General features: G+C 37.6%; 1 protein-coding gene across 3 annotated transcripts in view; it reads left to right on the forward strand.

The window, feature by feature from the left end:
* LOC127618976 (furin-1-like) overlaps positions 1–17217 on the forward strand; it is a 139087-nt gene that overhangs the window by 61955 nt on the left and 59915 nt on the right. For all 3 annotated transcript variants that reach the window (XM_052091870.1, XM_052091722.1, XM_052091786.1), the window contains one exon: positions 15110–15208. In XM_052091870.1, the coding sequence (XP_051947830.1) occupies positions 15110–15208 (99 nt within the window). The remainder of the gene's footprint in view (positions 1–15109; positions 15209–17217) is intronic.

Raw genomic sequence — 17217 nt, forward strand, 5'->3', positions numbered from 1 at the left:
ACAATCGTAATTAATGGTGAATGTCAACTACTGAAACTTCTGTCAAGACAATGAATTGCAGATATGAGTAGGATACTTTTCCATAGCGGCATCGCATGGCTTTGACATGTCAATTCCATCAGCTGATAAATTGTGAATGCTTTCATTGTAGTGAAAAAAACTGTTACTGCACTTTGATAATTCATGACACTTGATAGCTGAGTGCATAGTTCCCCATGGGACTACTAAGTTATTAATGTATTTTTTACATTCCATATAAAAGAGCTTAAGTCTAGTACCTGAAAAAGGATTGAAAGTATAAAGCTTACACTTTTAAGAACAATTATTATAATTTTTTTTTCATTATTTGGAAATTATTCTTGAAAATAGATGTAAACTTTGCTGTTCTTGGCACAACAGGGACTTATCATAGACTTCTAGTGAAACGTCCTCCTTTCTCTGATGGGTGTAGTCTTTATGGCTCATGTAGCCCATCTGTTAGAGAGATTAAATGTGTTAAACTGACTCAGAATCTTATGTGACATTAGATTTTTTTTAAGATTCCGGATCATTAAATGGGTCTTTGCTACTTTAAATCTGCTCTGTTAATTTTTCTGCTATGAAAGGATCACAGTTCAGATAATATTCTATGTAGATACTAGATGCCTTTTTTTAAAGAGCACCTATTATGGCATTTAAAATGTTCCTAATATTGTTTTGGGAGTCCCCAACAACAGTTTTACATGCATGCAATGACAAAAAACACTTTTGTTGTCTTATAATATACATTTATGTTTACCTGATTTGCTCACCGACTCCCAAATGATTCGTTCAACGACTCATTTTTCCAAACCCCTCCTTTGCGTGACGCTAATCTGCGGTGATTGGTCAGATGACCCAGTCAGTTGTGATTTGGTATAATCTGTGCAGAGATTGTTGGAAACGGAACGCCCATCACCAATTTGTAGTAAAAAAATCAAAATCAGAGAAGGAATTTGAGTTGATTTATGTTAGCGATCATAGCCCAAAGTTCGGTGGTAAACACCCAATCAGTTATTGTTTGCGTTAGCCCAACGCATAAACATATTGGTAAAGCACTGCATTACTACAAGTTATTGCTCTATTCTTTATGACAACTCCAATAACATCGACGAACATTTCACATATTTAAAAAAAATTGACATTGGAGACCTAGAAGCTGCGCTGAGCGTAACTTACACAACACACACAAATACTTATTAAGCATGCTAAAAAAACACAAAAGCAACAATTATTAATAATACTTACAGGTTGTGATTCGGAGGAGGAAGCTGATCCAAATAAACTTGGTACTGAACCTTCCTTCAGTATCAACCAGCTCGCGAATCCACACTTGAAAGCATTCATGTTCGTAAAGCAATCCTCATTAAAATGACGCGAACACAGCACAAGGTTCGGGCTATACTTGTGTGGTATAGTTGTAAATATAAACTCTAGCCACTGATTCTTCACATGCTCGTCCCTGGGCAGTGAAAAAAAAGGTCGCTTTTGATATGCACTTTAGAACACAGCATCTTGTTGTCGACATGATGTTTTCAAGTTTTCCCTGGTGTCTGCGCGCGCAATGAGTGGGCGCGGCCAATTTGGTAATTTTTCGTCTTGACGTCACAACGAAAAGGAAAATGACTCATTGGAAAAACGATTCATTACATTGACTCACAGTCGACTCCTACTTTTGAGAGACAATAACTTTTTTTACGGTGAACTTTCATATATAAAACTTTGCAGGATGTTTTTGTTCACTTAAATCTGTGTTACACACTACATGAAAGGTAATTTTAAAAATTCTATAATGGGTGCCCTTTTAATGTTCAAAAGCATCTTTTCTTTTCAAGCTCTCTTTTGGTAATGAAACTTGGGCCGGTTTTGCTTGCTGTTCTGTTTTAGACCAAAACCCAAAATTGAAATAATTTTCATACCACTGTGGAGCAGTAGATACATTTTTTGTATTTTAATTTTTTTCCAAGTATCGTGATGTCCTAAAATAGTTTGATACTGGAACATTGACGTCTTCAGTGGCATGATTATGTGGTGTTGGTTCTGTAATGATGTAGGTCTTGACATTAAGTGATTTTTCTTTTGCATAAAGCTTCATCAGCAGGGTTGTGGTTATGGCAGCTACCGCAGGGCATCAACTCTCTTTTCTGAACCCAGGGAATTTCTTTGGTGTACTTGTTGACCTACATTGTTGCACATTGCATTGTACCTTTTCAGTCTGATCTCATGAAAATAATGGGACTGTGGCAGCATTTTTTTCAAAATTATATTATGTGGTTTGTTACTTGTATAGCGGCATTTCCAATGTAAAATGTCTACTGAAACCAAGTAAAATTCTCCAAACCGGATTGTTTTTAATGTTAATTCTCGAGTTAAAAAACAAATGGAGCAAACAAAAACCTTCCTACCATAAACCTAAACCTAACCGATAATGTCATAAAAATCAAATGTCTAATGAAAATTGTTTTTTAATGAAAACTACGTTATTTTGTGGTGCTTCTAAGACTCTTTCGGCTCGTGTGGACTCGTACCACAATCCTTTGCATTGGAAGTGCAAATCAGTTGAGTGACTGTGCAATTTGGTCTTCCTTGAACAAGCTTTTAAATGTAGTTGATTTTATGTAATTTATTTTAGAGCAAATTTAGTGTTTATTTCACCAGGAAATATTATGTACACAATATGTACACAATGAGACGAGAGAAAATGTAGCAAAAATTGGTATATTAAAATTATTCCAAGAGACCAGGTTGCAGTTTTCACATTTATTTGAAAGTAAAGTTAATTAAATAACCTTGGGAAATCGGCTTATGAAAACGATTCATTCGCACCTTATTGAATGAATTTAGTTTTTGAAGCATGACAAATGTGGTTTCCACTCACTTGACACTACATAAGTATATTATGTCTCTGAAAAGGTTTATGGCTCTGTCTGTTTTTGCTGTTACTATTAGGGCTGGGATAAACGATTATTTTTTAAACGATTAATCTAGCGATAATTTTTTCGATGCATCGATTAATCTAACGATTCATTTTTCAGTCTGATTCGATTTCGATTAATCGACTTGTGACAACACCGGTAATACCTGTTTCATCGGGGGTAGGGGTGTATAAAATGTAAAAAAAAAAAAAACATTTGCCGGGAGTTTGATTGACTGGCGATCTGATCAATCAACCATAATACGCCATTTTTGTCCGACAAAGTAGTCAGGAGAGAGAAGATTAACGTCGGTGGATTTGAATTTGAATAATGGATTGTAGGCTACTGTACTGACGTCTTTCCTCGGTTAAAACAACAGTCCTTCTGATGTAGGCTACATTTCATGTTTAGCCTATTTGATGCTATAAATTAACCAAGGAAAAGATGATCGGTTCACGAGCAGCTTTAACTGAGGCAATCTGTCACGACACATTAAAGAGCCACAAAATAGTAGGCCTATTTATGGTTTAATTTTCTTTGAATGACCAAATTTGAAATTTGAGACTTTATTAAATGTTACCTGCTTGGTCCTGTCTGTCAGCGCGTTGTCAGTGTCCGCTATGTATTTTTCACGACATTCATAGCTATAAGCGCATTATTAATAGCTATAAGCGAAAACTTTAGGTGTCGACAACATATTATAGCTTACTCCAACATCGAGTGCAAAGTGGGGAGTTGAAAAAAAACTTATGGTGCTCTGTCATCTGCGGCTGCTCCCGGGTGGCGCTAGAATGGAAGGCCATCTCCATTTTGCAAAGATGACATATCACGGAATTTTTTCCTTTTAAATTAAATAATTCCCATACTTTAGAGGAACGAGTGCATGCCGCTTTGCACTTCTGATAGTCTGAGGAGCCACTCGTGTTGGCGCCGGCGCCGCCATCTTTGTTTTGGGTCTGACAATTCGACGCGCATATTTTGCGTCGACGTATTTTTTGCGTCGACGTCATCCCAGCCCTAGTGCTCGTGCAATGCCGTGGTGCTAGAATGGAAAGCCATCTCCATTTTGCAAAGACGACATATCACATAATTTTTTCCTTTTAAATTAAAGAATTCCCACACTTTAGATGAACGAGTGCGTGCCGCCTTGCACTTCTGGTAGTCTGAGGAGCCACTCGTTTTGCTTTTACTCTCCGGCACCGCCATCTTTGTTTTGGTCTGACGAATCGACGCGCATATTTTGCGTCGACGTATTTTTTGCGTCGACGTCACCGATTACGTTGACGCGTCGTCCCAGCCCTAGTTACTATATAAACAAGATTCAATATAGTAACCATGTTTAGTCAGATATGCATTTTTTTTCACCTATCATCTCTCAATGCCCGCTTCATCTTTATCCTCGCAGCACTTTTTTTTTTTCCCCCAAAATCTTTTTAATAATGCATGAGTTTGAAAAGAGAGACCTGGTATGTTTGGAGAGCTCTCCTTTGCTTTTCAGGCATAATTGATTTACCAGCTACTAATCTGAAAACCTGAAACCGCAGATCAGTTTGCTAAAGCTTAAATATTTCACTTTATTTTATATTTTTTACTGGTGTCCTATTGATCAGATTTAATTGATTATGATTGGTCTTTCAGAGAAGCCATTTGCACCTAGTGGTTGGTGTTAGATGAAAAATGTCATCCTGTCTTTTCTCATTTTGCATTGCTTCACTTCTTTTAGAACCTTAAGGACCTTATTCTCCTAAATTGTCCCCTGTGGGAACGAGGTTCACATCAACTTGTGGACATGCTTCCAGTGTAGCTCTGCAACATTACTCATATCTACTTTTTTTACGCCAATGCACTCCATGAACTCGGCTCGCCCATGCAGGCAGCAGCCCACGTCTATCCTTAAACGGTTCCTTCACAGGTTTAGATGTTGAAGTTTTCTTGCGCGTTGACAGTTCTGAGGCTCTGGGTTTTCTTTTTGGCCCATCTCTTGGGAAGACACTGTGCAGCTGAAACCTCATCTTTGAGCGTCCTCATAAATCTGAATAAAACTTGAGTTGGCCTCAGCTGAAAGAATAATGATAATGGCATCTCAAGACAATGTTTGCAGATACTGGTATCTTCTGAGTGTCATAGCATGACCCATACTTGGTGCACCTGGAAAAACACACCCTTAATTGTTCCATGTTCATATACAACTGGATTTGTGCCTGTAGGGACTCTTTGGCTATTTGTGCATCCAATTTCTTCTGAATGTAGCTTGAAAGGTTGGTGGACCTGGATAAAGGGCTGCCATGTAGATTGATGGCTGTGGTGATTCATCAGTCCCTGACAGAGAAAAGATGGAGTAGAAATGAGACCCAAAACAAGTTAGAGACCAGGGAAGAGAAATGGGTAAAGTGGAAGAACTAGACTGACAAGTATAAAGGTAAAGGTGGTATAGAATTGAAAGTGGAGGGTAAAAGGTAATGGTGGTGCGAGAGAAGTAATTTGTTTGATGGAAGATGTTTGGAGACCAAGCAGCCTGGGATGTCTGTCTGCTGCTTTTTTGCTGCAGGTTTTGCCTGGTATTAAGTGAAACTGTTAATGTTGTTTTCCACCGTGGGTACAGGCTTATACCTCAGCTCCAGAGAGCACCATTGAAATTGGTTGTGCATGTTTAAGACTTTATATAAACATGATGGGTGAGCACTTTATTTTTTGACCAAAAGACATAAATGGGGAATAAAAGGTTTGTTGATGTCAAGGATATCCTACTTGAGGGTTTTTCCTGGGTCAAAAATGGTTTTCGATGTTGGCTGACAAACAGTCATCCACATGCGCAAAGTTTTTTTTTTGCAGGGCTTTAGACTGGGTGGTCTATCGGAATTGGAGGAGGTGGTGATGTCATGGGGGATTTCCAGCGGAAGTAACTAATGGGAAGTGTCTGGGAACATGAAAGTACGGACGACCGGCGACGGCGTAGAAGGACACGCACCGATATACTGTAGCACAGATATTCTCGTATATGTAACAATTACAGTATATTATGCAATTATTTTATTAACAAAATGATGTAGTTGCATATTATGATCAAATTGGATAGACATTTAAGATAATCTAGGTGTCATAATCATCAGTAGCCATTCTCACAAGGCTAGAAGTTGCTCCTAGCTTGGAAATTTGGAAAATTAATTCATGAAGTATTTTAACGTTAAAAGTAGCTCCTAAACCCAAGACAACTTGGTGGCCATCTTGAGGACTGCTAAATCTCTAAAGGCGCTGTCACATTTACCTTTACAAGGTGAAAATCTACAGGTAGAGAAGGGGTGGTTGGACATTGAGCACATGTGAAACAAACACTAAATTAATTGTCAAGTAACCACCAGAAGCCCTTCATGCAAAATTCACAATAGTTTGGATTCTAATTTCACCATCAGAAGTTAAATGTGGCCGTGCCTTCAGAGTTAATCACGAACAATCCGAAGCATGACTCCTGTCGTCAATCAATGTCACAATTAAGTAAATGTATTATAATAACATTGACCATTTTGGTGTCATTATAAGGTATCGCCTGAAACACATTTTTGTAATCAACAATTTTGTAAACTTTGATAGGGATTCTAGCACCTTTTACCAAACAACTGAATTACACTGAGATAATTGGTTTTGACTACTCTGCATTGTAGTGCATGTAGTGAATTGGGAATTACACCATCATCAGTCAGCAGAATCATCCATCAAACTATAAATGCCCTCTCCAGACCAAACAGCATCCATCAATGAATTCCCTGTTTAAATGTGCGCTTGCTTAATAGAAATAATGTGGCATTCATTGCCATTGCTGGGCTACTTGGTGCAGAGTCCTGCAGTGATCCTGTGTTGTAAACCCACACCGCAGTACTGAACAGAGCACCCAACCCGTTATCCGACCGCACCACTTAATTCCGTACCCGACCCGTTTAACATGAGGACCGCGATCCGAAACGCCACAATAAATCTACTTCATCAGGTGGACAATTTTTTTATTTGCTCACATCACACAAGCAATCAAATTAACATTAGGCACTCTGAGTTGGAGCATAAGAAAAATAGGCATGTCGCTTTAAGTTGTTTTGACAACTAACAGAAAAAAGATGTGAAAGATGAACATTATTTGACATTTAAAAAACATTGCCTTGGCTATTTGACCCGCAGTCCGCCCTTGCCAATCCAGACCTGCACCCACACCGCAAATGTCAATGTAAATATTTTTCCACCATTACATCAAATATTATCGCTTCACCTGTCAGGTACCTGCCTATGTGCAGGACTCTGACCTGGTGTAGCCTAGTTGATGCAGTAGACGGGACACACCTTCATATCATTGCACTAACACTGGAGGAAGATGTGTTCGTCAAAGCGAACTCATGACTCTTATCCTAATGGAGGTGTAGCTACTTGACTTTTCTAGATTTGTGTATGAAATATTTCATTTTTAAACCTTTCGTGTGTGTGTGTGTGTGTGTGTGTGTGTGTATAAATAAAAAATCCAGTTGTCTCAAATGAATTTTACAGCAAATAGCATTTCCCTGTCTACCAATCACTTTGGGCAATTTAAGATAGCTCCCTCATAGAACGTGATGTGATCCATAGCAATAAGGTCAACTCGACTTTTACTCTTACCTCAAGATTTCCCCCTATTCCTTTAATAGAACTTGCTCCAAGCTGTTTTGTGAATAGGTTTTGAGCAGAAACTCTTAGCTTGGAACTTTTTTTTTTTTTTCTTCAAAGTGCTATGGGAAATCAACCAAACTAACTTGATTTAAGTAATTCTGTATATCTGTGGGGTTAGTTAAAATATTCTGACTGTACATGAATATAGCATCTTAAGGTGCGTACACACTGCCAGCGACTTTATCGCTGCAGGTCGCCAGTAGCTGGCGGTGAAGTAGCTAGTGGGTGTTCCCACTACTGGTTGCCTAGTAACGTTTATAAATTACATTCACGGATGTCTTTCCATTGCTGTTGACAGCGAATCTCTTTTCTTGCCACTAAAAACAAACATTTTGGAGGGAAAAGACTAAATATAAATGGAATCAGTACATAAAATGCTTTATATCAAAGATGAATGAGAAACCAGGCGTGCTGTTTGCCAGAGCGGCTGTTTATATGCGGCGAAAATGCAAATGCTGGTCTGTCTGGGTCCACAAAATCCCCGCGATCTCAGATACACCTTTCCACGCAGTATTTTTCTTAAAAATGTCCTTGTACGTGGGAAGAGACATATCATAGAGCACTGGAAAATTTCTAACTGCAAGATTTAGCCTTTCATCCATCTTTCCGTTACGGCAGGAGCTGAGCGAGAGAGAGAGAGAGAGAGAGAGAGAGAGAGAGAGAAGGATCACGTAAGCTCTCCCGTCTTATCTCCTATTGGCTGTCGCTTCCGTTAGTCGCTCCAAAGTTGAACTTTTCTCAACTTTTTCGCGTCACTGGACACGCCCACATCTAGCGCCAACGGTCGCGACAGCTCGTGTCGCCGGAAGTCGCTGTGCTCGCATTGAAAATGAATGGGATTGAGACGCAGTCGCGCGCGATGTCGCTGGCAGTGTGTACGCACCTTTACTGAGATGGGATTGTGCTTGCAGAAAACCTTATTCATTTAAGAACACCAGTAGTTCAAAACCAGCACAGAGAGTTTTGATTGATGCTTCACTAATTTTTGGAACTATTTTCACCTTTCTAATGCAAGTAATTTAATGTTATTAACTTTTTTGTTTTTGAACTGTTATATACTGTGAAAGCAATATCAACATGTCTGTGATTCGGCTGTAGGGATGAAGCCACAGACCATATCCCACAGCTATTCAAAGCCATGCTGATGTACGGAACACTAGCCCTGTTGCTCTTGTTATTGTTTACATTTTGTTCAGTTTACAAGTAGATGTTTGCATTTGGTCATGTTCATGTATGTTGTGCAAGATAAAATCTACTATTAAACTGATGTTTTCACAGCATTCCCTGTTTAAGTGCTGGTTCTCAACAAAATTAATGTCCAATTTTGAACGCCAACTCTCTTGTCATGAAACCATTTCATTTTTGACTCACAAATAATTGCTCGCTTTTGCATCTCAGTAGTCTGATGGATTGTTATTTTGCCTTGTAATTGCAAAAAGAACCACAAATATAGTTGGCCTACTGTCAGCTCATTTTCCCACAGCAAACAGCACGTTTTGCACCACCAGCTCAGGCTTGTCTACAATTTGCTTATTTCCATTGTTTTAGTCAGCCTAATTTAAAGTTTCAGCCATTGAACATGTGCTGGCTACCATTAGGGAGCAGATATGAGTTATTAGACTCCAGGCAAGGTGGAGGCTAATTTTAGATAATGGCTCTAATTTGTGTGCGAAACTGGATCATCTGGTCTAACCCCCAAATGATGGGTCAAACACTGAGGTCGGATTCTTATGTAAAGAAATGCTCTTAAGAGGCCTTTATTATGTAGTTATTTAATGCTTGCATTACCTCAGCGTCTTGGCTATTGCTCATCTTAAAGCATAAGATTCTTTGGTCTTAGTCTCAGGATTTCAAGCTTGAGAGGTCTGCTGCTTATAAGCAAAGCATTAACCTCGCCAAACAAATGGGGGGGTGTTGTTGTGGTTAAATCTCTGGGCTGCTTTGTAGTTATAACCTGAGTTACAAGGTACTTTTCACAGATTCAATATGCTACTAAAATTCTATAAGTTTAAAAAAGGTAAATAAACAAGGTAAACATAATTATGTATTTACCCTCCAGGGGTAATGTTGTTTGTCCAGCTATGGAAGCCAAGCATCATCATGTTGCGGTCAAATTACACTTTGCACTCAGTTCACTTCCATTCAAACATATCTGAACACAGGAGACCAGAAACACAAGCTCAAAGAAATGTTGCATTCCTTGAATGTTCAAGTTTGGTGAACTCTTACCTGTGAATTTGAATGACTAAAGTGTGTGTGTGTGTCCAATATTGGATTGAAAATGTATTTAAAACCAGAAGCCCTTGAGCGTAACATCATATTCTGTCCTTTGTGGTATCTGATATAATGATTTTGCATGTTCAAAGGCTTATGTGACCTCAGCTTAAGAGCTGTTTAATTTTACATTTCATATAATGTTTTCAATTGTTTAAAATCCCGCTAGAAATTTGGAGCATTAAATTAGCATAACATTTCAATTTTTTTGTAGCAATAAATACGATTTGAATAGACAATGTCATCCATAATAGGTTAAATGTTGACAGAATGGTGTTGCAGGCATGTAATGTTTAAAACAATCTACTTTTCAAGCTATGTTCATTTTATACTATAATTATTCTTGTTGTAAATATACTTGTCGTAAAAATACTTGTCGGATGTGCCTTTTTTATTGTAAAAAAAAAAAAAAAGGGGTATTTGTAGATTAAATTGTAGTCTGGTCTTGACCAGTGACATCTACAAAAAAGACATCTGGATTGAAGCCTATAGGTTGCTTCCAGACATAAGGAGTACATTTTACAAAAAGCATATCCACTGTGTAACCAACACTGATATCATTTTCAGATGTGGATTGTAAGTTTTACTGTAGATGTAAGATTGTTTTTCCCTTCTCCTTCACATGCCCTTCCTCTCAGAAGTTTCCAGGCAGTTGAGATAGTTGTCTGGTGGTCTGATATGACAAGGCTAGTGTATCTCCATCTGCTGCCTCCAGCACCCTGGAGCCTGTACATTCAGTCCTGTCTGAGATTGATCATATTTATTTTCTTGGGTCTCTTCGCTTTACCACACAATGCACCCAGACACATCCTCACTCTATTTCCTATGTGTTAGGAATGAAGCTCTGAGTGCTGGTAGAACGTGTCAGTGTGCGCACTGTTTCCTAGTCGATTTGATTCGCTATCATTTTTTTGTCATTGTTCCCTCACTAACCACCATACGCAATTTTGTCACTGACATTCAATAAATGTTTTTCCTCGGTTTATTTTTGCCTTTAGTTTGTTGATCCTTGTAGTGGTTGATTACAGGCTTAGGAATTGTGTTAACCAGTTGGCTGTCAGATGTCAGACTTATTTGCTCTCTGGTGTTGTTTGGGTGGAGATATTTGTGTCTACATGCTTTAATCCCCTGGGAACCTGATTGAAGAAGTTTTTGAAGCATTTGGGACATCAAATTTTGTTACAATATGTCAACTCCCGAAATAGGGTTGTCATGATCCCAGAATCATCAAGTCCAAAATACATTTTTGTGGTAATCAACATTGTATGATTGTGTTGAACCAGGAATAATCCTTTAAGTACGACCCTATGAAATCAGTTTTCTGTTTTTCCTCCTAATTCTTTGTTTTAAATTCCCCGTTTAAAGCTTAATTCAATTTCATTGTCAAAATGCTGTCTAATCAAATGAATTAATGCAATTTAATTAAAAGAAAATTGAATTACTTTTTTCATACCATTTTATTTTTTTATTAGCCGAAATTAAGTGCTTCAGTAAAGATCTTCACAGCATAATCTAAAAGTCTTTTTTTTTTTTTTTTTTTTTTGTCAGTCAAATAAAGTGATTCACAACACATGGTAATTGCATTATAAATGATAACATTGAAAACTTCCAATCAGTACATACAGCACTCCTTGATATATTGCTTAAATTATAATTGTTGTAACTATTATTATTATTATTATTATTATTATTGTTATTATTACAGGAAATATTATGTTAAACTGTATGGTAGTAATATATTAGTCGTGATTTCTTCAGTTTCACACAACAAGCTTTTATTTTGATGTGAAGGCTTTCTGGTCCTTTGTTTTTGACCATAGATTCTCACTTCCAGAGATGCTGGTAATATGGCCCAGTATGATTATAAAAGCTTAAAATGCAGCGATTTAATGTTTATTATATAGTCTGTAGGTACTGCACAGTAAATGTACACACTCTTCTGTTATGTTACTATAACAAGCATGGCACGCAATGGTCATTTAAATGTGTTCAAAGCATATGAGCGGCTTCACATATTTACTTTAACGCGCGCTGCACATGCAGACTGTATATTTATTACATTTGCATTAAATCGCATCATTTTGCACTTTAATAATTACACTAGGACATATGATTTTAATTTAAGTGTCCAATTCAGTGTAAAAAGAGTTACATAGCATTTGCTTAAATAAGTGTGTGCATATAAAAGCAGCCTTTTAGTTAGACAGTGCATACGGACCAGTTAACTTTGTGCTCGGTACTGCAGAAAAACTGGTATCCTTATATCTTTTTTTTTATATTAGTTTCGACTTGTTACCGAAGTAACGGTACTTTTGGCATCATCTGAAAGGTATCAAGTACTTAAAAACATTGCTGACAATGCAAGCTTGATTTCATATGCCATTATGCGCGTTGCATTCTCAAGGGGCGCAATAGCGGCTATTAGCATCTATTCTTCTCTGATCTTTTTTTTTTTTTTTTTCAGGTCAACTGCTGTTATGAATAATTGCATGCCTGGTTTAATATTACAATCTATTGTCACCTTGAGTACGAAGGTTAATTACCCCCACAGTACCACAATAACTCATTTGCTATTCTCTGTAATTGTTGTTTGATGATGGTATGTTGTTCTATGGTGTTTCACTTAGATCTCTGAACTAGCTTGTACTTTTGTATTTTGCACACAGTATATTTCCAGTCTTCGTTTAAAGCACTGGAGAATGAGTGTCTTGCTGTACAGCATTTTATTTGCTTTGAGTCTGTAATGCTCACTGTCTGTAATGTGAAAAAGCTTGACGGAGCATAAACTCTTGCCCAGTCATAACATATTTCACCTTCATCAAAAAGAGTGAAATTGATCTGACCCGGTTTGAGTCTGAGCCTCTGGGTGAGCTTGTCATGTGTGGTTGTGTGGTCGGCTGATAGGAGATTGACTCTATCAGTGTTGCTTTTACGTAAGGGTTTTCGACACGTACAGATGTCTGTCTCTATGCGTCTGGCTTACTCGCACTGTCAGTACGGCCGTGTCTTCCATCTGGATTGTTAAGGTCATGGTTGAGTTGACAGCTGAGCTTCACACCAGTGATCCATCAAGGAGTGGCATTTCAATTTCAGGTTTTTGTATATGAGCAACGCATCCGTCATTGAAGGTTCAGATATTCTTACATGTGAATCTTTGTTAGAGAACAGACTTTTGCAGTTTGTGAGATGGAGAATTTAGATATGTTTTAATGCCATCTTTTTCTTTTTTTAAACTTCAGAAGCAAAAATGGCTAACCTGGAGTTTGTAATTCTAATTTATTTCCATAAATGTCTGTCCATTCAAATGAATGCATTTAAAAACATAATGATTCATCTATTGAAATGTAACTATTCTTTTGCATCATCTCTCAAAGATGTTTAAGTCTCGGCTTGGTATTTTTCATATAAAAATGTTTCTGTTAAAATTAGGGCTGTCAATCAATTAAAATTTTTAATTGAATTAATTACATGATGTCCCGATTAATTAATCGCATATACAAATATTTGCTGAGAAAGCTCCTCATATAACAATAATTCAATATATAAAGATTATACATATTTATATCAATATTTAATTATACATTTAATTATACATGTATCTTTAAATATTTAAAAATGTTATCTTTATTTAAAAATGTTTTATATATTCTTATTTCTTGTTAATCATTGATAAGACAATACAAAAAGCGGCTTTAGAATACAATGTATTGTTTACTACCATATTATTGATCATAAGTCAATCATTGACATACAGTTCACAGCAATCCATTTCACAAGTGAATTTGTCAATCAGTTGGAGATTTATTATGAGGGCTTGTTTAAGAGCCCATCAGTCTACTGCGTCAGACATGCGTGTGTAGCGTCTCGGGTGCGTTGCATCATTTCTCAGGAATCTTCCTTATTATGGTGTAAAATTAATGTGTTAATTCGACAGCCCTGCTGAAAATATGTTGTCAATTGCAGCAGTTTATTGCTGTATTTATTGCTATTGTTAAAGTGCTGTATATAAATTACAATCATTAAATATAATTATTTGTGTACGCCTTGCGCTCTGCCGAAACAACTGATTTTAGAGACAGCGGTTGGTCTTATTTACAGTGCATCTGGAAAGTATTCACAGCGCTTCACTTTTTCCACATTTTGTTATATTACAGCCTTATTCCAAAATTGATTCAATTCCTAATTTTCCTCGAAATTTTACAAACAATACCCCATAATGGCAATGTGAAATTAGTCTGTTTGAAATCTTTGCAAATTAATTAAAAATGAAAAATCACAATGTACTTTTAATGTACATAAGTATTCACAGCCTTTGCCATGACACTCAAAATTGAGCTCAGATTCAGCCTGTTTCCACTGATCATCCTTGATGTTTCTACAACTTGATTGAGTCCACCTGTGGTAAATTCAGTTGATTGGACATGATTTGGAAAGGTACACACCTGTCTATATAAGGTCCCACAGTTAACGGTGCATGTCAGAGCACAAACCAAGCCATGAAGTCCAAGGAATTGTCTGTAGACCTCCGAGACAGGATTGTATCGAGGCACCGATATGGGGAATGATACAGAAACAAGCTGTGAATACTTATGTACATGTGTTTTTATAAATTTGCAAAGATTTCAAACAAACTTCTTTCACGTTGTCATTATGGGGAATTGGACTCTGTGAATACTTTCCGGTTAACTAAGTCCAACATATTTATATTTTGTTTAGTTCATCACAGTTGGGAAAAATAGCAAGCTAGGTGCTATTAACTTCACATGCTTTTATCTGATCCACAGTTTCTAGTGTACCATCTGGCACACTGTTCTTCTAAGTTTTAGTTCCGTACGGTCCTGTGTTGCTCTACAATTTATTTTAGTTCTCTGCGGTTTGTGTGTTGTTCGTTATGTAGTGCGTAAAATATGGCTTAATTATTTCAGCTAGATTAGCTACATTTTTTGCATTGTGAATCTACAGTCTTTTGGCTACAATTATATATATTTTTTATTTTAAAATAATTTTTCAGATGGTTGGAAAAACAATCACCCTTTTTTATAACACACAAGGAGATTTAAATATGACAATTATTATAATAGATGTTTTTTATGTAATATTTAATTATACAATATTTGGTCCATATGAAAGGTTTAACAAATCTCTGGAATCCCCCTGTGATATTTTTTTTTTAATGGAATCTGTAGGATGTTGACTAACTGAAGCTTCCCCCCCAGGTATTTGGAGATTACTATCACTTCCGGCATCGTGCTGTGGTGAAGAGGTCTTTATCAGAGCACAGAGAAACACATGTCCGTCTGCACACAGAACCCCAGGTATGTGTGAAATATTGGATCCAGACCCATCATAGAACAGACAATTCCTTAACAAATGTATTGTATTTATTTTTTGGGGTTTTATGACCGACTGTTTTTCTGCAGCATCCTCCCTGACATACAGTATTTATTTTTTTCCAAAACTTAGCTAATAGGTCACCATATGAATATGGCCATTTATAAGTGCCCTTATGTTTTTAAGTTTGTCTGTCTCCTCAAAGAGCTCATTACATTTCTTTTGGGACTAAAACTACAGAATAATCACTGTTGGGAATGTAAGGGAGTACCAGGCCCTCTGTTTACTTTAGAGTCATTTATCTTTGTTATGATTACACCTGACACTTTGTTACACCCTCTCTTTAGTTTTCTTGTAAAGGTTTGTGGGCAGGATTTTTCTGTTTGCTTAGAGAATATATCCCTCTTTCTTTTCTCTCCAGTTGTTTCTAGGATGTTTATTTTCTGACATCCTGAATATGATTGTGAATATTATTTTCCGTTTGCATCTTTTGTACGGTGTAGTTTTGATGAAACGTTTATCAAAAGTCCCCAGTTTTGCTTTGTATTCTGAACGCTTATTAATTTCACATTTCTCTCAAGAACACCAAATAAAGTCCTTTCTGCTTCTGTTGTCACAAATTTGAAATATGAGCTTTTAAAGTCGCTGTTCCCACAATGCATGACATCTGCATTCGTTCAGAACAGCTTCACACCTCGTCTTAACTAATGCGATAAGATTCCAGCGATAAGCTATGCGCCTGTCCACACCAGACGTGACGCAACAATGCGATATTCATACACTAAAATGACGATTATTGACAATAAAATGTAGAAATCGGAGCAGAACGCTATTGAACGGGACTCATTTTCTCACTGACTATTCATAACGCTTTATACAGCAAGCCCCGAGGGAATAAATACACAATCACACACATACACAGGGCAACTTACTTTATGAATCGCATCCTCCTTCAGTCGATTGTTTAAACGATTGTTTGTCCACGCGCTACTCCCTGTTGTTATTTCGCCGATCTCCACGTAGGGAAGCAGAGAGAAAGTTGGAATGAGCTGGGATATCTCCCCACTAACATTCTGAACCGGTGTGTGTCTGTGTGACAGAGCTCCGGGTAAAGAGAGCGAGACCTCAAGCAGAACATTCAGTTAGTGCGTGATGCCATCCCATTTAAGTCTGAGATGCCTGCTTTAATATACTGCAATAAGAATAATTTTAGACATTTGTTGATTGCGCTGCCTGGCATGACATCACAGAAATAAAAACCATTCTAAAAATAGAAAGCCTTGCCGCTCGTCATGTGTCACGGCTGGTTAGGACAAAAACTCTTATTATGAAAAAGATAACGTCACAGCGTCCTGTCTGGTTGAGACACAGTGTTAGTATTTGTCGTTTGCTGGCTGCTCCAATCCATATGGTGAATTCTGAGGTGGTGTGAAATACAAACCCAGTAATTTTAATGCCAGAGAACTGCTAAGGGCAAGAAACGAACTTGATGGGAATCGCGACTAGACCCATATGGCCCATTACTCACCACCTAGAGAGGGTTCAAAAGTCTTCTAACATGACTGAATCACCAGCTCCATCAGCACGATTGGCCTCCAGGAGCTAGGCCGACTTCCCTAGAGATGGAAAAGCACTCCATTGTCCGGTGTGCAGAAGTGATGAGGTGTGAATAATGAGCCCACCTGGGTACCAACACTATAATGGAGAGCCCGAGCACTGACCTGGGTTTGGCCAGGGATTATTTAGCAGAGAATGGCCACCTCTGTTAAAATGAATGGGAGAAATTAGAATGCGCAAACCATGGAGCTCTGAACGCTTAACGGTCAACGGATGTAGAAAGGAAGTCCCGCCTTAGTTAAGAGCCAATAACTTTTTAGATGCAGACATCACCTGTCAATCAACTCTAGAACATGCATGCACATTAGCTATAAAAGCTGGGAAATCTTTTTTTTTTAACGTGAGGTAAAAAATCACAATTTATGATACCAGTATT

This window comes from Xyrauchen texanus, chromosome 1 (genome assembly GCF_025860055.1).
Source record: "Xyrauchen texanus isolate HMW12.3.18 chromosome 1, RBS_HiC_50CHRs, whole genome shotgun sequence".
NCBI classification, from domain to species: domain Eukaryota; kingdom Metazoa; phylum Chordata; class Actinopteri; order Cypriniformes; family Catostomidae; genus Xyrauchen; species Xyrauchen texanus.